This window comes from Grampus griseus (assembly GCF_964374135.1).
Source record: "Grampus griseus genome assembly, chromosome: 2".
In the NCBI taxonomy this organism is placed as follows: Eukaryota; Metazoa; Chordata; class Mammalia; order Artiodactyla; family Delphinidae; genus Grampus; species Grampus griseus.
The window spans coordinates 100,812,931-100,835,223 of NC_139018.1; the positions used below are offsets into that span (position 1 = coordinate 100,812,931).

At 36.9% G+C, this 22,293-nt stretch overlaps 1 protein-coding gene across 11 annotated transcripts in view; it reads left to right on the top strand.

Annotated features, from left to right (window-relative positions):
- The window catches only part of TCF12 (transcription factor 12), a 381,119-nt gene that overhangs the window by 343,263 nt on the left and 15,563 nt on the right, over positions 1 to 22,293 (top strand). For all 11 annotated transcript variants that reach the window (XM_082648173.1, XM_082648177.1, XM_082648178.1 and 8 more), the window contains 4 exons: positions 4,712 to 4,785; positions 6,620 to 6,826; positions 16,627 to 16,741; positions 18,027 to 18,189. In XM_082648173.1, the coding sequence (XP_082504299.1) occupies positions 4,712 to 4,785; positions 6,620 to 6,826; positions 16,627 to 16,741; positions 18,027 to 18,189 (559 nt within the window). The remainder of the gene's footprint in view (positions 1 to 4,711; positions 4,786 to 6,619; positions 6,827 to 16,626; positions 16,742 to 18,026; positions 18,190 to 22,293) is intronic.

A 22,293-nucleotide genomic window follows, 5' to 3' on the forward strand; every position in this document is an offset into this window, starting at 1 on the left:
TCATTTTTGCCACAGCCTGTTTCACTTTCTCATCTCAGGTAGCTATATTGGCCCTTACTGTATGTTCCCACTGCCTCTTCTCCTCTGCCCAGCCCAGTAAGATAAAAGTGTCCTTGGTTTCCATTAACACTGGTTGGGAAGGCAGGCAGCAGAGGAGCTCAGCATCTATGCAGGGACATCAGTAAAATGAAGAATCAGAAACTTAGACATTTTTCAAAAAATAATGGTCCAAAGTAAAATCTCACATTTCCTCCTCCTTTTTTTTTTTTTTGGAATCTGTTTATTTATTTTTTTAACATCTTTATTTGAGTATAATTGCTTTACAATGATGTGTTAGTTTTTGCTTTATAACGAAGTGAATCAGCTATACGTATACATATATCCCCATATCCCCTCCCTCTTGTGTCTCCCTCCCACCCTCCCTATCCCACCCCTCTAGGTGGTCACAAAGCACCGAGCTGATCTCCCTATGCAATGCGGCTGCTTCCCATTAGCTATCAGTTTTACATTTGGTAGTGTATATATGTCAATTCCACTCTCTCACTTTGTCCCAGCTTACCCTTCCCTTCTCCATTTTTATTTGATGTTTAGTGGATGATATCCTCTTTCCACCTTTAATTCAGCTGATTAATGAAGATCTGTGAAAGGTTAAATTGTGTAATGAAGGTATTAATAGGCTTCTTTTTTCAGTTCTGCAATCATACTCAAAGAAAAATATTTTCATATATTCCTGTTGAAATGGCATCAAAGACTGATTTTATACAGGTGCATCTCTGTGTCTCATCTCCTGTATCTAGTGTTTTCTTCTTATAACCACCCCCACATACACACACCCCAGGCTGGCAGAGCAGACATGGAAAGAGAGGAGGAAAAAAGGAAAGCAATGGGCGATAAAGTATTCACAGTTGAAGGAAAAATGAAAAAGAGCAAACCAGAGCTCCTATATAATAATGTACAAATTATTTTGTACCTTGTGTGGCAGGAGCCTATCATCTAGAGTAAAAATTCCTACCCACTATGTGTGCTCTACACTTGCCCTCTTCCTTATGCCTGAGCATCAGTCAGACTCAGGACAGACCTTGTAAGAATAGTTGCACAGGTGCAAAGCAACATAGGCAGTTTCTAAGGCATTCATCGTTCTTGTTTAAATCCTGCTCATTTTCCTTGGGAACTTTTCAGACTAAGAACATAACATTCCTGCATAGAAAATGCTTACAAGAAAGAAGCTTCTGAGATGATGATATTGTTTTAGTTAGGATACTTTAGGCTGAAAGGAAGAGAAACTCTTGTCTGGACTGGATTAAATAATAAGGGGATTTTGGATATCTTGTATAAAGCCCATAGCAGGGCAAGTTCCTGGACCAGTCAGGGCTCCTGCTCTATTTCTTTGCAATTCTTTACCTCCTTCTAGAATATCAGTGAATAAAAGTTTAATAATTGCAGTACTCAATAGCAATCTTCAGAACATTCACAATAAAAATAAAGAGGGAGTAGGGGGAGATAGGGGAGAAAGGATTCCTCAGTTTAGGCTCATTTCATCAATGAGATATTTATTTTTATCATTTGTCAGTATGCCTGGTGTTAAAGCAGTTACCTGACTTCAGCAAATTTTCAGTTTAGTTGAGAAAATAGAGATAAACACATGAAAATAGAACCGTCAGAATTTACTCTAAACTACAGTTCCTCGGATGTACTTCATGAAGAGAGTATAAAGGAGAAAGAACTTTGAGTATAAAAGAAGAAAGTGTGACAAAGATCAAGATGTAAGAAAGTACCTGACCTGCTCATCCAGAGTCATTGAGATGACTGATTATGAACTCTTTTCACATATTGGAAGTGGAGAGGTTGACTGGGGCCAGATTGTGGAAAGCAAAGCATTCAGTGCTACATTTAGGATTATTCAACCTTTTCCAAGTGTGGAGTATCTCATGAAAGTTTGAGTTTAGGGTGAGATTACAAAGGGAAACAGCTAACAAAATAAGAAAATGCATGGTAAATAGTCCTAAGAATTTCTCTCAGCCATGCAAAATGATGTTATCTATTCTCTAAATTTATTAACCAGTTTTATTAGGTGGCATATTACTGAATCCCACTCAGAGTGAGAACAGATCAGAAACACTGGGTGAATTTTAGATTTAGTGATGAAAGAAGGCCTTTCCAGATTTTCTAGCCAAATAATTTGATTCTCTTGTCAGCTAACTTGTTCTCTGGAAATAGTCAATAAATTTTGATATCAAGTACATTTATTATAATCCTTGAATAACAGCTAGCTTTTGGGGGTGGTCACTAAAAAGCTCAGGGCAATTACAAAAATTGTTAACTATATAAAGAGTTGAAAGCTTGCCCTTATCTAACAGAAGGAAGTAGTATAAGCCCAAAACCTCTGTGCATGTCTACCACCAGATAGCAGGTGACAGGGAAGGAAGGGGGGAAATAACCTATTCTCTGGGAAACCCCTTAGGTTTTTAGCGTTTGTACTTTTGTTTTTCCTTATTTGTGTAATAATGCTGCAGTTGGTGATCACAAGCTAGAGATAAAGATACCAGTATGATTCTAAATAAATCTGTATATTTTACTCATGTACTAGTTTTATAAAAAGACAAAGATGCAGATCTGTCTAGTGTCAGAGGTATTCTATAGCATTATGGTCTCTGTCTAGAATTTGAATTCCATTCACAACCCCAGAGTTCTTATCCATAGCTAATGAGCCATCAGTGGGCCAGAATTACAAAAGTCTATGTATCTTTTTTCTTCATTGATTACGTGATAGATCTATCATCAGGAAGAAATAATAATAATATCTCATGGTCAAAAAGACCTTTAGGGGCTTCCCTGGTGGCGCAGTGGTTGAGAGTCCGCCTGCCGACGCAGGGGACGCGGGTTCGTGCCCCGGTCCAGGAAGATCCCACATGCCGCGGAGCGGCTAGGCCCGTGAGCCATGGCCGCTGAGCCTGCACGTCCAGAGCCTGTGCTCCACAACGGGAGAGGCCACAACAGTGAGAGGCCCGCGTACCGAAAAAGAAAAAAAAAAAAAAAAAAAAGACCTTTAGGTTCACAGAGTGAGTGCATTCATATCTTTTACCTCATTCGCTTCATAAAGGCAGAATAAAAACAAAAACAAAAAACTGTGAGTGGCTATTTTTTGTACAGTTACTAGGAATACAGTTATTCCTACAGTTACTAGGTTACTCAGCTAAAGTGAACTATAATAGTTCCAATTTACCGTAAGTTTTTAGTTTCCTAAATATGGCGAATTAACCTGCAACAACAAGCTCTGGTGGAACATAGTTTAAAATTTCATTTAGCAATAAACAAGACACATTAAGTAAACCTTCTCCAACTTCAGATTTCTAATATATTGATAATTCAGTTTGTCACTGAAGATTTGTTAAGAACAAAACCATATATTTAATTGAAGTCTTCATCATTTTCTATACATAACTTACTTTCAAATGCACAGTCATGAAATAGTAAAGATTTTCAATCATTTGTTTTGTCTTTTTCTTTTTAAAGCTATTTTGGTTGTTTTAAAGCTATTTAAAGCTATTTTATTTTTTTTAATATTTATTTTATTTATTTATTTTGGCTGTGCCAGGTCTTAGTTGTGGCACGTGGGATCTTTAGTTGAGGCATGCGGACTCTTAGTTTAGGCATGTGAACTCTTAGTTGCAGCATGCATGTGGGATATAGTTCCCTGACCAGTTGAACCCGGGCCCCCTGCATTGGGAGCGTGGAGTCTTACCCACTGGACCACTAGGGAAGTCCCTAAAGCTATTTTAAAACACTGCATTCTCCCCAATACATGAATGAATTAACCCTTTTATTTTTTCTTGTTTTTTTTTTCCTTTTTATTCTTTCTGTTCTGAACTTGTCTCCTTGCTTTTTCTGTCTCCTTTTTTTATTATATTGCCACTTTTCTAAAGTTGAAGAGTAAACAACATTTAACAAAATTTTCATAATGATATTTTCCAAATTAAATAATATGTTTTGGTGTAAATTATGTTGGGAAAATTTTTAGCAGATAATCCTAAATGTATTTGCAATCATTTGAAATTGGTGCATTTGTGCATTACTGGAGGCACAAGTTAACATGACCCTTTAGAAAGCAGTTTTGGCCTTATGAATTAAGGATCATAAATATGTTCATACCTTTTAACTTAGAAATGCTATTTATCCTTAGACATATTCCCCAAAAGAAAAAACACAATATTACCATTCATAATATAGTGATATTCAGTTACTATTCATAATAGCCAAATGAAAGCAACCAAAACGTCTAGCAGTGAGGTAGCGGTGGTTAAGCAAATTATGATATAGAGAATCAGGTGAATATTAATGTAAGTCATTAATAGCATGATCATAAAGACTAAAAATATGGGGGAGGGACAGAATTTTAAATTAAGCATATTTTAAGTACATTTTCTCAAGATATGTGTGCATTTGGACAGAGTGTGAAGAACATGCAAACATAAATGTAGTTATGTTTCAAAGTATAGTTTTTTCTCAACTCCCTACACAGTTATATTAATAATGAAAAAAAATTTTAATATGTTGGGTTTATCAGTAGCCAGTAACATGCTGAAGACTGAACAAAAATTTTCACATAAATTTATGCACACTTACAATATATCTTTACCCTTTCCTTTAGAACATTATCAAGATCACTGAGTTAACCAAGGTGTGTGGGTGCTTTTGGGTTTTGTTTTAACAGGTACCAGTCAGTGGCCCAGACCTGGAGGGCAAGCGCCTTCATCCCCAAGCTATGAAAACTCACTCCACTCCCTGGTAAGAGCCTCTGAGAAACATACAAGGTCTCTTTTATCTAATAGTGTGGAGTTCTTTTTTTTTTCCCAGAAAATCTTGAGTAACAGTGAAAAAACAGTAGGATAGCATTACACACGAATTCTTTGCTAACAAATGGCCTGATTTAGTTGAACTATATAAGACACATTGGGTGTGCCTTTTACCATCTGTTCTTTGGAACATCAGGCTTCTGGTCTCAGGACAGCTGGTATTAAAATAGTGTTATGGGATTTTTGTTTCTTTGACAGATCTAGGGTTTAATTTTACTATAATTTTATGTTTACATGTAAAGGAAATTTAAAGAAGAAAAAAAAACACACAGACCAAGTAAAAGAAAATTAGTCCAGCATTGCAAAATGGTTGTATTTTACTCTTTCTCATATGATGATATTGTGTATAGTTTATTACATTTCTGTTAAAATTTTTAAATGTAGCATCAATTATTTTTGTCAGGAAGAGTATTGTTTCCCATGTTTTCTTTTTTAAAAAAGAATGTATTATGTAAATTGTACAAGCAAAACCGTTGACAAACAAAGCAGTAGAATAAAGGAGCCTGTCTAGGTATTGAGAGTGAAGAATTTGTGGTAGGGTGTTAACTACTGTTGCCTTTCTATGCTTACCACAGAATTACGAAGCATTATAAAAACAAAATAAGGATGACTTAATGGAATGTTAAGTCATGCTATCATTCAGTAGTTCCAGGTTGCAAATAGAAAAGTTCTTTTTCTGTGACTAACAGAACATTTTAAATTAAAGGAAAGTTTTCTTCTCACATATAAGCAAATATAAGCAATGTGTGCTACTTAGATGCTAACCTTATAACTTTGCTGTTAAATCCCAGCCTTCTCATACCTTAATACAAGTAGATCTTGCAGGTCTCCGCGTTAACTTTACTAACATGTTATGCTGACATGCACATCAGCTATTTCCTCATCTCTTTTGGAGTTAATCTTAACCTGTGCTTTGCCTCCTGTTCTGTCTTGACTTTGCCAGAAAAATCGAGTTGAGCAGCAACTTCACGAGCATTTGCAAGATGCAATGTCCTTCTTAAAGGATGTCTGTGAGGTACTATTTCTTTTAGATGGTGCCTTTTTTGTGTTTCAATTAATTATACTTCCTATTATCCGTTTAAAATCATCAAGCCTGTACAGACTCCAGAGTCTTTTAAAATCAAACAATGACTATTTTCGTTTTTGTAACAATATGTAAAAATAGGCTTTTGTTGAGTGTGATTCTTTTTAAAAGAGCTCTACTGGCATGTGCTTTTATTTTCTTAAATTCTAATATGTTTGTGTATGGGGCATGTGTATATTCACAGACAGATAATATCATTTCATCAGTTTTGTGAAAGAGCACATTTGGATGTGGTCACCATTTCAGATAGGTATTATAAATATTCACTTAAAACAAAATTACAACTTAAATTTGATGGATTTGAAGACCCTCCCCCAATTGCCCTCATTTCAAAGATCAGTGTTAAAGTACAGGTTATCTTTTTTATCAATGATAATTGAGTATCAGACACAGTAGAGTAGCCTTCAGCTTTTGTAGAAGCTAAAAGAAATAACCTCATGCTAGACTGGTAAATAGATTTTATGAAGCAGTGATTTGCTTCTGAAGCTTTGTTAATTTAGCATAGTCTACAAATATCCTTCCTTTCATTGTTGATTCGTAGTACAGGTAGTTTCTTTTGAAGCTACTTGATATTGCATATTCACTTGCTGCCTTCCCTATATCCCAAAGTAGGAAACATAGCAGTTTAATGAATTTAATAGATAACATCAGTAACCTCCATGTCTTTTTTCAATCCCTACAGCAATCTCGAATGGAGGATCGTTTGGACAGACTGGATGATGCTATCCATGTGCTGCGGAACCATGCCGTGGGACCTTCCACCAGTTTGCCTGCTGGTCACAGTGATATACACAGTTTATTGGGACCATCCCATAATGCACCAATTGGAAGCCTCAATTCAAACTATGGTGGATCAAGCCTTGTTACAAGCAGTCGACCTGCTTCAATGGTAAAATAGTGCTCATCCTTTTGGAAATAACTTCTAATGCGTATTGTCCTACATGTTTTTCATGAAATCTTTCAGGGAGAGAGGTTCCTTCTTTCTGTAAAGAAGGAAGGTAGAGTGGCTTTTAAGAATTTCTTTTACTGTCTTGGTCAGGGTCATTGGCTGAGCATTGGCCCTTAAAATCCTACTATGACCATGTGCAAAAAGCAGAAACTTTCTACAGAGATCATTTTCGCTTAAACTTGGATTTTTTTTCCAGATATGTAATAATTAGCAGAACAGTTTTTGCCTTGAAACAGTTGTAGAAAGTCTTAATATCAAAAGCAATAAAGCAAGACTGAATTTCAAGGGTTCTGGTCTAGAAAAGCTATTTATTATAATTTGGAACCAGCCTTCAATAGTAGAACAAATTAATATTATTTGTACAGGTCCAAATTTAAGCTTTATTCCCAAATGAAGGAAAAATGTGGGGTAGTTTTAAGAATGACTGTAATTTAAGTGACAAAGAAAGGAAACAATTTTAGATTAATCCCTGAAGAGAGTAAAATCGTTCAATCCCTTTTTTTTTTTAACGTGGTAGTTCTTTAAAGGAGGAAAAAAGTAAAATTCTGCAGCCATGCACATCAAAAATTCTGTGTCGAATGTCTTACATTGTTTTTTATACAAATTATGTTTTAAAGGAATGAAGCTCATTTTGAATCTGCTATTTAACTGAAACCATGTGTTTGCATGTTTATGGCATGGTTTTTAAGATTCATTGCATGCCGTGAAATATTCTCCTATGAAACAGATTTCTAGCTGTAAGCCGTGTGATCAAGGCTACAACTCACCTATCATCGCAATAATTAGGTGCCCCAAATGCTGAAGTCTTGTGTTCTGTAAAATAGGATTGGTTCCAGATTTTCACATTCACATTCATATATCAGACAGCCATTTATATTCATTCTGGAGTTGCTGAAGTAAACATCAAACAAGGCTGCCTGGTTTCCTAAGAACAGTGTTTTCAGCAACATAGGTGACGATGCCCACATGTCTTAAAAACATTTTTTTTTTTAATATCAGAAGATCTTGAAATTAAGACTCCTTTTAAATTAGCTTTTGTTGCTATTGATAAACTAATAAATGTGAAAGCATTTTTAAATTACTGAATTCCTAGAAATAAAAGGGAATATTGTCATCACTATTAGTGGTAGTAATAAAATAATTTTAACAGACTTATAAGATAGCATTTGTTGCAAGTATAAATTATTACTTTGCTGAAATACTGTTTATCCTTATTTAGAAGAATGACTTGAAAATCAGTATGTTTGAATCCTGAGCTTGTCTCAGCCTGCAGTATTTGCAATTCTTAGTCCTCACCTCTTAATCGTTTTTTTAATTCTTCATTGTTAATAGCCCACTGCTCCTTTTTCCAGTTTATCTGCTACAATATATGATATATCTCTGGCTCCTCCCACATAAATATAGAATTTATATGAAATGGAACTTCTATCTTTGGGAGGTTGTTTTTACCAACTTTGGATATAAGTTGGAAAAGAGATTTTTCAAAATCCAGTCCTCCAAAGCCATGTAAAAACATAGTGCATTTTAAAAGAACTTGTTGAGGGAAAAATTGTTTCTAATATTAGATACTGCCCTGAAGCTTTTAGTTAAGAAAGTAGCTTCCATTATATTCACTAGGAATATGCTGCCTACTTCAGAGCTGCCAGAGATATTCTTTAAAAAGGAAAAGGGCTTCCCTGGTGGCGCAGTGGTTGAGAGTCCGCCTGCCAATGCAGGGGACGCAGGTTCGTGCCCCGGTCCGGGAGGATCCCACATGCCGCGGAGTAGCTGGGCCCGTGAGCCATGGCCGCTGGGCCTGCACGTCCGGAGCCTGTGCTCCGTGGCGGGAGAGGCCACAGCAGTGAGAGGCCCGCGTACCGCAAAAATAAAAGGAAAATAATTCAAGGTAACCAAGAATAAGAGAGTTCTGAAACATGAGGTGAGTCTGGCTTAGTCTGAGAAGCAGCATCAGTGCTGCAGCAACTAAGCCCAGGCTATTGCTGAGTTTGTCTATCAAGGTCTTCCTTCAGTTTTTATAGCCTTCTTAGACGACACAGCTGAGAAAAGTCTGCCAGACATCATCTATTATATCCACCCCTTCCCCAATCACTAATGGAGGTGGAGATGCAGATGTTTCTGCCAGGCTTACCCTCAAAAGTTATTAACTGACAAAATCTAAGAATGTCAGGTGAGTTAGTATTCAGCTCCCATCCTTCTGAAATGAACTTCTTAGCTGTGAGTACTCAGTTCTCAGTTTCAGCAGAAAGACCAAAGAATGGAATGAAATGAAGATCACAGTCAGCCAGTGACTGTCCCAGCTAAGTCTTAGGCATATTGTTGAGGAAAACTCTTATCCTGGTGGCTGTTATTCATGTCTGAGGGCTTGCATCAGTACTGCCAGGAGCCTTGCTTACATGCTTTGTACCTACTTATGTGGAATCAACTCTTTTCATACTCTGGGAGGGTGTGTGATTTGGGGGACATCTTGTAACTATTGCCAGCCATCTTTAAGAGTTAATCTGCTTTTATTAGCTCACCCCCATGTTTTCTAACTGATCATGACTAAGAAATAACACAATTTTACATTCTGGAATCACTTTTCTTTTTTTGTCTTGTTTAACTTTCTGGTAGTTTATATACTTTTCCTCTGCATTAACATAAATTAGTATTTTTTAGGCCCCTAAAAATGGAGGTTACATGGCCATTATTACAAAGTAACCACAGAAATATCAGTTTATCAGCAATTCTATATTGCCATTTAGAATTTGTAAGGTCAGTTTCCTCTCAAAAATATTTAATTTTCATCATTTCATTTATTTTTCTGCAGAGAGTAAAACTGGTCTAGTAAACATAAATACCATTCCAGGAACTCCACAGAACATTCAAATTAAATTTTTGATGTAATGGATTTTTGTGGGCATTTACTAGAGGTCACCATCCTAATTCCAAGTTTTAAATATGATGTTACTTTCTCTCCTAGCATTTAAAGGAGAAGAGTCAGCATACTTTTTTTGTAAAAGGCCAGACAGTAAATATTTTCAGCTTTGCAGGCTATATGGTCTCTGGCACAACTACTTACCTCTGATTTGGTAACATGAAAGCAGCCATAGCTGTTATGAAAACAAATCGGTGTGGCTGTGTTTTAATAAAACTTTATTTATAAAAAAGAGCCTCCTTTACTAGTAAAACAAAATAAATAAATAACAGGACCAGATTTGGCTCACAGGCATACTTTACCAATCCCTGATTTAGAACAAAATTAGCTTCCCAGTGCAGGAAATGAGAGTTAGCAAGTTTTGTTTTTTGGGGGGGTTTTTTGTTTTTTGGGGTTTTTTTCTTTTCTTTTTCTTGGCGCCTATAACTTTTTGCTTATTTTGTTTTAATGAGTAGTTTGGGAGTTCTGTTGAAGTAGTTGGAATATTTGAGGTGAGCCAGAATGCACTGGGAGTAGAAGAATAAGAGTTGATGGCAGGATAAAAGTAATGCAGAGAGCTCTGCTCTCAGCCTTCAGTGCTATCAAGGTAACTTGTGGTGTGAAGTCTACATGGGCAGGTTAACCAAAATAGTCTCCTTGATCAAGGAAATAGCTTTGTTGCTGAAAACATTTCTCTACGTTATTTTCAGTTATAACAAGATTATGCTAGTAAGATCATCTACAGCTGATCTACTGATTTGTAGATCCATCGTCTTATAGATGAAATAATTACTATTTTTTCGTTATTCCAGAAAACAATTTTTATATTTCACACAAAGGTAATAAGACTACCACCTGCCAAAAATATTAATAGGAGTCAATATCAAAAGACTTATTTGACTGTTGTTTCTTTTAACTGAACAAACTTGACTAGCATCAAAGGTTAGGATTAAATGAGGTTTCGACCACAGAAAGCTTTTAACATATTTTAGCTATCTAATATACACAAAAATTAAATTTCCTGGGCTTCACTGCTGGCGCAGTGGTTGAGAGTCTGCCTGCCGATACAGGGGACACGGGTTTGTGCCCTGGTCCCGGAGGATCCCCCATGCTGTAGAGTGGCTAGGCCCGTGAGCCATGGCCACTGAGCCTGCGCGTCCAGAGCCTGTGCTCCACAACGGGAAAGGCCACAACAGTGAGAGGCCCGCGTACCGCAAAAAAAAAAATTAGATTTCCTGAAGATTATTATATCAGAAAAAGAGACTAGGAAGTGGGTAATTACTACTCCTTCTCATATAATTAGTGTAGCCAGCCTGCCCTAGTTTTAACATTTGCTCTTACTTTTGAATAGGGTTAACATTTTCATTTACTTAATTTCCTACTCCCTTTCAATATTTTGGATAGTTCTCCATATTTTCTTAATGCAAATTAAAACTTAAGGCTTTATCAGACACTATTATTAGGATGTGATTGATGTATCATTTAAATTTTAAAACACAAAATCAGGATTTTTAAAACTATTGAAATGTCAGCATTGGACAGACTATAGTTTTGCTCCCATTTATTTAATGTAAGAATAAACTCGGAATAAACTGCTGACAGCAAAAAAATAATGTTATTAAATGGAAAACTGAAAAGGAATGAGACTCATTAATTTCATTTAGGCATTACAAAGAGGTTTCAGCAATATAAAGTTATTGTACATCACATCACATCAGTTTATGGCTGTAATATCTAAAATACCGAGGCCTGGTGAGATAGCTCTGTAATAGCACTTTTATCCTTAACACAAAGTGCTCAGTTATTGTTCAGACAGTGATTTCAACTTCAAACTAAGTTAGATTAGAAGCTTTTGTGTTAATGGAAGGCTGATGCAAATCTTTAAAAGTTTCTCATTTATGATACAGGATAAAATTACATCCAGGAGGTCTTTTGATTTCTTTGTTACAAGTCCTGAGGAAATTTAACTCAGGCATGTCTTTTGTGGGGGGGTGAGCGGGGGGGATTGCTTGGGTTTTTTGTTGTTTAAGCTATGGTTGGAGATGTGTGTCTTGTATGAGAGCAAATAATGTTCAGTTGTAGAACTTAAAGCGACCTTATATAATGATTTAAAATATAAATCATGTCTGTTTTCTAAATCCTAAAGCAGTTAGAGAAACTATATTTTTCCTAGTTCTAAAAGATTTAAGATTCATTTATTAAAGACTAACAGGCAAATAGAGTAATATTTTATTCAAACTTTTAGCACTTTTTGTCACTTTATCAGAGTAAATTTGGAATCATTTTAACCTTATATTTAGACAGTAATTTTGTTAGTATAGGTTTGTATACAGTAGAAATGGTATGTGTAGGTTTCCGCTAAACTGAAGGAGTTTATTTTTTAACTGTATTTTACTTTTTCTAACCAATTTTTTTCCCAAATGGGCAACTTAAATTTTTTAAAATTTTGTTAAAACCACATTATAGTGCTTTTAAAGGGTTTTGATACAATTTTTTTAACTCAAAATTGTTTAACTGTCAAGTTTTTTTAAGCCTGAAATCCATACAGATTATATATTTATGGAAATATTATTCAAAAGGAATCATAACAACTGGAATTCTTCCAAGTTTTAGCATAAAACCCTCTTTGGGTAAAACAAAATATTTACAGTACATAAAGATCCTTTATTCAGTCTGTAGATTAATAGTGATTAATTTAAATCATTAGTACTCAGTGAATAGTACAAATTGAACAAATTATTAGAATAGAATTCAAAATCAGCGAGGAGTTCATACTGAGTAGTTTTCAGTCTATCCCTCAATTCACAAGACCTCTTATTCATCAACTAATTAGATTTAACATTTTTCCATTGTGGGTGTTGAAGCCATTGGCCAAGTTAAATGAAAACAAGTCCCTTGTTGGATGCTCCCACAAAAATAAGGCCATAGGTAGATTGTAAAGATTCAGAATGCAAGATGATGTCATTTAATGGAATGGGCCGTTTATTCTGAAACGGAGCTCTTCATAATTGAAATTTAGAGCATAGCAGGCCTAGGGGTTTTCCTTCCCCTGCTAGTCCCCCAATAGAAGCATTCTGTCAGCTGTATGCTAACGAGATGAACAATTAAACAAGGTCCTATCTGGCTGGCCTCACAGGCTCTGAGCTCAGACAAAGAACTGTTTATACACCTGTTACGTGTGTGGACAGAGCCATTTGAATGGGTAACTTCAGATTAAAGGAAGGACATGGGAGCCAGGGTGAGCAAGGGTTAAAGAAAACTATAAGAACTGTGAACATCAAATTCTCCAGAAAATATATGAGGGCCATTTGCAAGGGGAATCAAGTTACAAAGAAAAAGTTCCTGCTAACTTCATTAACATGAAAAACTCCAGACTTGAAACTTTTTGCTAGTCTGATGCCATTTTTAAAAGGCTTAATTTTGTTCAAGGTTGGTGTGAGAAAATACTTAGTTTGTAGTATTCTATAAAGACAAAGATATTCACTGACATTTTATATCGCAAAACAAATTGAGCAACCTTTCTGATTTTCCTTCAGGGAAAAGCAAAATCCTTAAGATCTGTTGTTTAGATAATGATCCTTTGTCTGCCAAGCCTTTCATCAGAAAAGAGGTGATAGAACATTTTTATTAGTCGAGATTCAGAAAAATCAAAGAATTATTTATACTCATGAAATAAAAGAATAAGAATTTCACAGATGCATCATCACTTATCAATCAAATGAGTGAAATTCAGTTTGTTACTGTTCAACAGTATTATCTGACAGAGCTATAAAATGGGTTTCAGAGGTACAATATATAGTAAATAAACGTATGTTTAAAAGTTTAAATTTTAGGGCTTCCCTGGTGGTGCAGTGGTTAAGAACCTGCCTGCCAATGCAGGGGACACAGGTTCGAGCCCTGGCCCAGGAGGATCCCACATGCCACGGAACAACTAAGCCCGTGTGCCACAACTACTGAGCCTGCGCTCTAGAGCCCGCAATCCACAACTACTGAGCCCACGTGCCACAGCTACTGAAGCCTACGTGCCTAGAGCCCGTGCTCCACAGCAAGAGAAGCCACGACAATAAGAAGCCCACACACCGCAACAAAGAGTAGCTCCTGCTCACCCCAACTAGAGAAAGCACACACACAGCAACGAAGACCCAAAGCAGCCAATAAATAAATAAATAAATTTTATTTTTTTTAAAAAAAAAAAGTTTAAATTTTAAAAGGCTATTTATTTTTCATTTACTTGGTGTGATAGCTCAAAATACTAGATAAGAGCAAAATTGGCATATATTACCAAACATCGTGGGAAGTTTTAAGTCCACATTATAAACACAGACATAAAAATCTTAGCTTTGGGGCTTCCTTGGTGGCGCAGTGGTTGAGAATCTGCCTGTTAATGCAGGGGACACGGGTTCGAGCCCTGGTCTGGGAGGATCCCACATGCCGCGGAGCAACTAGGCCCATGAGCCACAACTACTGAGCCTATGCGTCTGGATCCTGTGCTCCGCAAAAAGAGAGGCCGCGATAGTGAGAGGCCTGCGCACCGCGATGAAGAGTGGCCCCCGCTTGCCACAACTAGAGAAAGCCCTCGCACAGAAACGAAGACCCAACACAGCAAAAATAAATTAATAAACTCCTACCGCCAACATCTTCTTACAAAAAAAAAAAAAAACTTCTTAGCTTTTACTTTATCCTGCAGTGATTTCCTCAGCCAGTCAAAATTATTCTAGTAATATATTATCTTTAAAATAGGCCTAGACTCCTAAGGTCCCAAAGAATTTGTAACTATTTGTTGTATTTTACCCTATCTATTTTTATAAAATGCAATTTTTGAACTGACCTTCCTCTCAGATCATTAGATCATTGAGTGGTTCATAGCTAGCAAGAAAGCACCCTATGTGTTATGAATAAACATGACCAGGATTCCCTAGAGATAGGATATCATAAACTATTTTAAAAACAATTTCCTCTCTCGGGCTTCCCTGGTGTTGCAGTGGTTGAGAGTCCACCTGCCGATGCAGGGGACACGGGTTCGTGCCCCGGTCCGGGAAGATCCCACATGCCGCAGAGCGGCTGGGCACGTGAGCCATGGCCGCTGAGCCTGCGCGTCCGGAGCCTGTGCTCCGCAACGGGAGAGGCCACAACAGTGAGAGGCCCACATACTGCAAAAAATAAAAATAAAAAAATAATAATAATTTCCTCTCTCGGGCTTCCCTGGTGGCGCAGTGGTTGAGAGTCCGCCTGCCGATGCAGAGGACATGGGTTCGTGTCCCGGTCTGGGAAGATCCCACATGCCACAGAGCGGCTGGGCCCGTGAGCCATGGCCGCTGAGCCTGCGCGTCCGGAGCCTGTGCTCCGCAACGGGAGAGGCCACAACAGTGAGAGGCCCGCGTACCGCAAAAAAATAAAATAATTTCCTCTCTCGAATGTAATTTTCATAGTCCACTTCTTCACTTGGTGTTAGATTCAGTTCTTCAGATTTTTCTCAAGATTTTTTACTGGGGGCGGGTTGCGGTTCAGGGCAGAAGTAAAGGTTAAGGGTCTAAGGGAAATTTCCAAAATGGTAATGGAATAGAAGGCTGTCTTGATTTCTGTGGTCCCTTCCCAGCTTTAAGATTTTATGATTCTAATGCATGATGAAATTGTGTGGTTTAGAAAAAGGGTATGGTCAATGCTTAATCATCCAGGGGAGTAGTGACACAGCTAATTCTCAGCAATGACTAATCCTCAGATAATTTAAAAAGTAGCTATGGAATACATTGAATGGGTTTTTCAAAACTACATTAAAGATAAGAATAAAGGTAGAGGTCAGACATTTCTTAAAAAGTTGGGTGGAAGACCTGGTATGTTCTAATCAGATCCACTACCAATAGCCTGCATTGCCTGAAACTTTGCTTTGGTTTCTTTTGTTTGGCTCACAGGAAACCAAAGGATAAACTTGCATAGGGGTATTTATACCTCTTAGGGTAAAATCCATACAAAGTCATGAAAGATAAAAGCTATATTAATTACTCAAGAGGGATTCAAAGCATGGCATTTTACTGGGATTGAAGGATTTGTTGAAAAACAGTGGTTCTCATGTATAACTCCAGGCAATAAACCTATTTAATTAAAGGATTAATCTTCTAATTGCCACATCTGCTGTTGTTCTAATAAAAAAAAAACTGGTTCATTTGTAACCAGTTTTTCTAAAAATACTGCAGTAGCTAAAAACACTTGGTAGTGTTTGCATGCCTTCTCAGTTCAAGTTAACTGTGACTTGTCTAAATCTGATTAAAACTGAGAATAAAAATGTATGGCATTTTTGTTGCCTGGCAATGTAGAACTTTTATTTTAAGTTATTTTAATTTTGTATTGCTTTTGCTGCTCTTAAAATTTTTGAGGAGAAGCAATTAGAGGAAGAAAAAACAAGACACTGTGTGTAAGAAAAGGATATGCTAAAGTATAGATAAATAATATTACTTGGAACAAAGCAGTATTTTGCTAAATGCAAATTCATGGATACTTTAACATTTTTAGGTAGTATATGGAATAGGTTTTTAGATTGATTGATACACAATAGAGGCTATAATATGTAGTGCTGTATGGATTATAGAGTGCTTTTTGTCTATTAGCTCATTTGCTTCTCACAGCAACCCTCTGTGGGATATAAAATTTGAAAGCTGGAATTTTTTTAAATATTTTTATGCAGAAACAGTACTACTGTCGAGTCTTTTACAATCCAAAAACCAGAAAAGTGGCATCCAAAAAATGTTGCTAAATTTAGATGCGTGATAGCTGTTTTCTCTATTAAACCCAGTGAAAGAATTTGAACAATTACTGCACCATGAACATTTTTATTTATTTTTTTTAACTTTAGGTCGGAACTCATCGAGAAGACTCTGTCAGTCTCAATGGCAATCATTCAGTCCTGTCTAGTACGGTCACTGCTTCAAGCACAGACTTGAACCATAAAACACAAGAAAATTATAGAGGTAACTATATAATTCATTTACAGCAGTAGTGCATACAGAGGTATCATTTTGGAGTACTGTCACCTTCTTCACAGTCAGATTGACATCTGTGAATCAAAAGTCATCTTAGGGGCTTCCCTGGTGGCGCAGTGGTTGGGGTCCGCCTGCCGATGCGGGGGACGCGGGTTCGTGCCCCGGTCTGGGAGGATCCCACGTGCCGCGGAGCGGCTGGGCCCGTGGGCCATGGCCCCTGAGCCTGCGCATCCGGAGCCTGTGCTCCGCGGTGGGAGAGGCCACAACAGTGAGAGGCCCACGTACAGGAAAAAAAAAAAAAAGTCATCTTAGGTGGTAGAATTCCAAATAGTAGTAGTACTACTGCATGAATATACAGGGTCAATATTTAGGGTTCCAATTGGTCCATTTAGCTGGGCCAATTACAGATATTTATTGATGTATGGAACCCTGTGCAAACCGTTGTTCAGTGTTTACTGGTCATCTTCTTACCAGCTCCTGCATCTGTCCTCTTTCTTTTTTTTTTTTTTTTTCTTTTTTGGCTGCACCGTGTGGCATGTGGGATCTTAGTTCCCTGACCAGGGATTGAACCCGCACCCCCTTCAGTAGAAGTGCAGAGTCTTAACCACTGGACTGCCAGGGAAGTCCCTGTCCTGTCTCTTTCTAAATCACTTCCCCTCGTGGCTGAGTCTTCATTGTCCCTAGAGGAATTGAGAAAGACATTTCTGAGTATGTTTAGAGCTCTGAGTGATAGTAGCTGTTGTTTAGAAGATTATAATTTAATTGGGGAGACAAACAATTCTTATAAAAAGCAAATTGTTGTCAATGTTATAACAGACCTTATAAATAAGTACAAATATATAGGTGGTATTAAGACCACCAAGATAAAGTTTTCCCAGTTGTATTTAACCATGATGCCTGTTTTATTGTGTTTGTCCAGGAAAATGTTAAAGCTTATTTCGTTTAACTTGACAGCATCTTAGAAGTTTTTAAAATGCATCATGTTTCTCCTACCTTGTTTGATTGTTAAATGTGCCTGAAAATGAGCATTGGACTCACCATCAGGGTCAGGCTTGTTTTTTTTTAAATACAGGTGCTTTAAAAAGCAATTTTTTCTAAGGTTTGTGGACGTGCTTTTTCCAGCTCTGAATAGTTTACTTTTTTACATCTTCAGATTTCTATAGTAGCTCTATAACAACTAAGGATATTTACCATCAAAAAAGCTTTTTACTGTCTTAATTCTAATTCATAAATGAGTCTGGACATTTATTCTGTTTCTTTGCCTCTTTGTTAGGTGGCTTGCAAAGTCAGTCTGGAACTGTTGTTCCAACAGAAATCAAGACTGAAAACAAAGAGAAAGATGAAAACCTTCATGAACCTCCTTCATCAGATGACATGAAATCAGATGATGAATCCTCCCAAAAAGATATCAAAGTTTCATCTAGAGGCAGAACAAGGTATTTGTTAGCATCCAGGTGTTAAATTTCACTCATTTGCCATGGGTGAAGATACTTGGAAAATTGAAGTGTATCATGCATTTAAGTGTCAGCTGTGTTCTAGATACTGTGTTGGGACTTTTATGTGTTGTCTCATTTAATCCTCATAGCATCCATAAAAGGGAGGTGTATGAAGCTGACTCTAAGTTTATGTTTTCCATGTTTCCTACAATATTTTAGGGTCTACATATAAAAAAGAATTACTTCTCTCCCATCAATGCTTATAGTCTGTAAGACAGCTAGAGAACAAAATAGCTAAAACAAGTTAAATTGTACAAGTGTAGGTATTTAGATATAACCCATCAGTAAATATTCAAATACATTATTTTAAGGCTAAGTATATGGTAAGACTCTTGTATGATTTAAACCAGGGGCTGGCAAGCTATGGCCCATGGGCCATATCTAGTTCATTGCCTGTTTTTATAAATAAAGTTTTTTTGGAACACCACTACACCCCATTCATCTACATATTGTCTGTGGCTGCTCTCACAGTGCAGTGGCAGATTTGTGTAGTTGCAACATAGGTTGGATGACCCACAAAGCCGAAAATATTTACTTTCTGGCTCTTTATAGAAGATATTTGCAACTTACGTTTTAAACAATACTTTGAAAAGAGTATGGAAAAGGAAGTACTCCACATGCGTTGATGTTGTCGGGGAAGGTTTTCTAGAAACTGGACTTGACTTTGCTTTGAAATATGGATATTGACACATAATACATTAGTTTCAAATTATTTCCAGATTCTTCCATCAGATTTTTCTTCTAGTTCTACATTAAAAGTAGGTAATTTGATATATTCGTGGTACATCCTATTTCTTGGTATATATCCATTTATCAGTAGTATGTATATATCACGTATAGATATTTATATTTAAAACATTGTTCTTTGTATTAAATTATGGTACAAAGGAAATTACAAACTAAAAGAACCAGGATAGTCCTTTCTGTCAGTCTCATACTTAAAAGTTGTCCTTTTGCATTTGACATTCTCACTATTTTCAGTAGTTGACATTTCTCTTGAGGAAAATTAAATCTTAAGGTCCTAATACTATCATTTTAATATGCATTGTACTCAGTTGTGCAAGGGCATGAAGAAATAAAAATTGAGTCAGGGAATCCAGAGTCCACTCCTTTGAGGAATCTTAATTCTTTCATAGTTTCATTATTCAAATAGAACTTTAAGGGAAATAATTTGCATCTCTCCTCATCATTCATCCTTTCATTATATAGGTCAGCAAACTTCGTGTGTAAAGGGCCAGATAGTAAATATTTTAGTCTTTGTGGGTCATACAGTCTCTGTTGCAACTGTTGAACATTGCCACTGCATCATGAAAGCAGCCAAAGACAGTACATAAACAGGTGGGTGTGGCTCTTCCAATAAAATTTTATTTACAAAAACAGGTAACTGGCTTATGGGCCAGTTTGCTGAGCACTGTTATAGGTCATCAGAAATTGAGAAGGCAGTATAATGGGTTAATAATAACAATACTTAGTAGTTAATAATAGTAAATTTAAAACACAGCCTTTGGACAAAATAAGGCTAACCTTGGTTTGAATCATGGCTTCATCACATTTTGCCAAGTAACCTTGGCAAGTTATTAAACTCTCTGAGGTTTGGTTCTGTCTTAACAGGAGACTTTCTGTTTAGGATTCTTGTGGGAATAAACTGAAAATTATGCATATAAAGCCCTTTTCACACTGTCTCACATGCAGTAAACATCAGTAAAGGTACTGTGGTAACTTATGATGATAATAATTTTAGATATGTGCTCTTGATTTCTTCCATGAAGCACTAACCTGGATTCTTGTCACTACCCTGCCACTCATTAGCCTTGTAATCCTAGGGAGGTTACTGATCTTACAGTGGTTCTCAACCCTGCTGCACAGACTCCTGAAACATTTTAGAAATACAGGTGCCTGGCCCCTGAACCCGAGCTCCCTGTATCAGCATCTCTGGCAGTGGGACCTTTGAAAGCTATATTTTATAAGTGCTCTTGAAGATTCTAGTGAGTGGCCACCTTTGGAAACCTTTGGGCTAGATGATCTGTAAAGGTTTCTTTGAAGTCAAAGAGCTAGTGATTCTCTATTATCAAAAGAATACTTTTATGAAATTCTTGACAATTGGCTAGTAAAAATCTGTTGTCCACTTGTGGTTTTTTTAAGATTTATTATTTATTTATTTTATTTATTTTGGGGTGCATCCTGTCTTAGTTGCGGCATGCGGGATCTTTTGTTGCAGCACACGGGCATCTCTCTACTCGTGGTGTGCGGGTTTTCTCTCTCTAGTTGTGGTCAGAGCAGGCTTCAGAGCGTGTGGGCTCTGTAGTTGTGGCGTGTGGGCTTAGTTGCCCTGTGGCATGTGGGAATCTTAGTTTCCTCACCAGGGATCGAACCCACATCCCTTGCATTGAAAGGCGGATTCTTTACCACTGGACAGGGAAGTCCCTCTACTTGTTTTTTTTTTTTTCTTTGTTTGTTTGTTTTGCGGTACGCGGGCCTCTCACTGTTGTGGGTTCTCCCGGTGCGGAGCACAGCCTCCGGAAGCGCAGGCTCAGCGGCCATGGCTCACGGGCCTAGCCACTCCGCAACATGTGGGATCTTCCCGGACCGGGGCACGAACCCGTGTCCCCTGCATCGGCAGGCGGACTCTCAACCACTGCGCCACCAGGGAAGCCCGCTCTACTTGTTCTTTATTAGAGTACTCAAGGTATTAGAGGTGAAGCACCAATTCTTTGTGCACATTTTTTTCCAGGTTCTAAGAGGCCCTGCTCAGTAATTTATTTCTGAAATATAAATAGAATTTTCTAGAAGTTATTCCAAAGCATTTTTCTCGGATATTCTTTTCTGATTAATTAGTCTGTTTTCATTACAGAAATTTGAAAATTACAGAAAAGCACACACAAAAATCACAAGAAACTCCGCTACCCAGAATTAACTACAGTTTACTTTTCAAGGAATATCTTTTTCCATAAATACAGTTTAAATTGGAGATAAACTGGATAAAAGTTTTATAATTTCAACTTTTTTAGTTTAACAGTGTGTTTTAAACCTTTTCATCTATCTGTGTTTTCTCCAACATGTTTTTTTCTTGTTGTTTCTGTTTTTAGGCAGCTTTATTGAGGTTTAATTCAAATATAATAAAATACACCAATTTTAAGTGTACAGTTTTGGTCCTTTGACATATGTATACAGTTATATACATTAATAATGTAGAATATTTCTGCCACCCTAAAAAGTTTCCTCATGCCAATTTATAACCAGTCCTCTTCTCCCATCTTCTGGCAAACGTTGATCTGCTTTCTGTTACCATACTTTTGTCTTTTCTAGAAGTTCCTGTAAATGGGATCATACAATATGTAGTCTTTTGTGTTTGGCATCTTTTACCTAGCATAATCTACAGCTTGATTTTTAGAGGGTACATAGTAGACCATTATCTGGATGTACTGTGATTTATTTAACCCATCTCCTAATATTGGACTCCCATTTGTTCTGAAGTAAATAATTCTGTGATCAACTTCTTTACCTAAATTTCTATGAACATCTCTAATTATATCCTTTGGATGAATTTCTAAAGTTGGAATTGCTGATCAAGAGATGATGAACATTTTAAGGCTTTGGATTCATTTTGCCAATTTGTCCTTCAAAAAAGTTGTTCCAGTTCACCCGTGTTTTAAAATCACCACTGATGATGATATTTCTTCCAGAACAAAAAGTATAGTCATTTTCTGAGATACTTCTCTCATTCCACATCTTAAGCTTTTCTTCCTCCTCCTCACCAGGGGACTGCCAGAATATATTTAAGAACATAAGCAAACTGTAATACATTACTATAATAGTACAGTGTTTCTCAAACCTTAATGTACATATGAATCTTGTTAAAATGCAGCTTCTGATTCAGTAGGTTTGTAGCAGAACCTGAGATTCTGTTTCTAACGGTAATGTAACACTGTTTTTACAGTAATGTAAAAAGTAAAGTTTTTAAGCAGTAATGCTGATGCTGCTGATCACATCTAGAAGAGCAGGGTGCTACAATATGTGGTCATTCAAATTATGTTTATGAAGAGT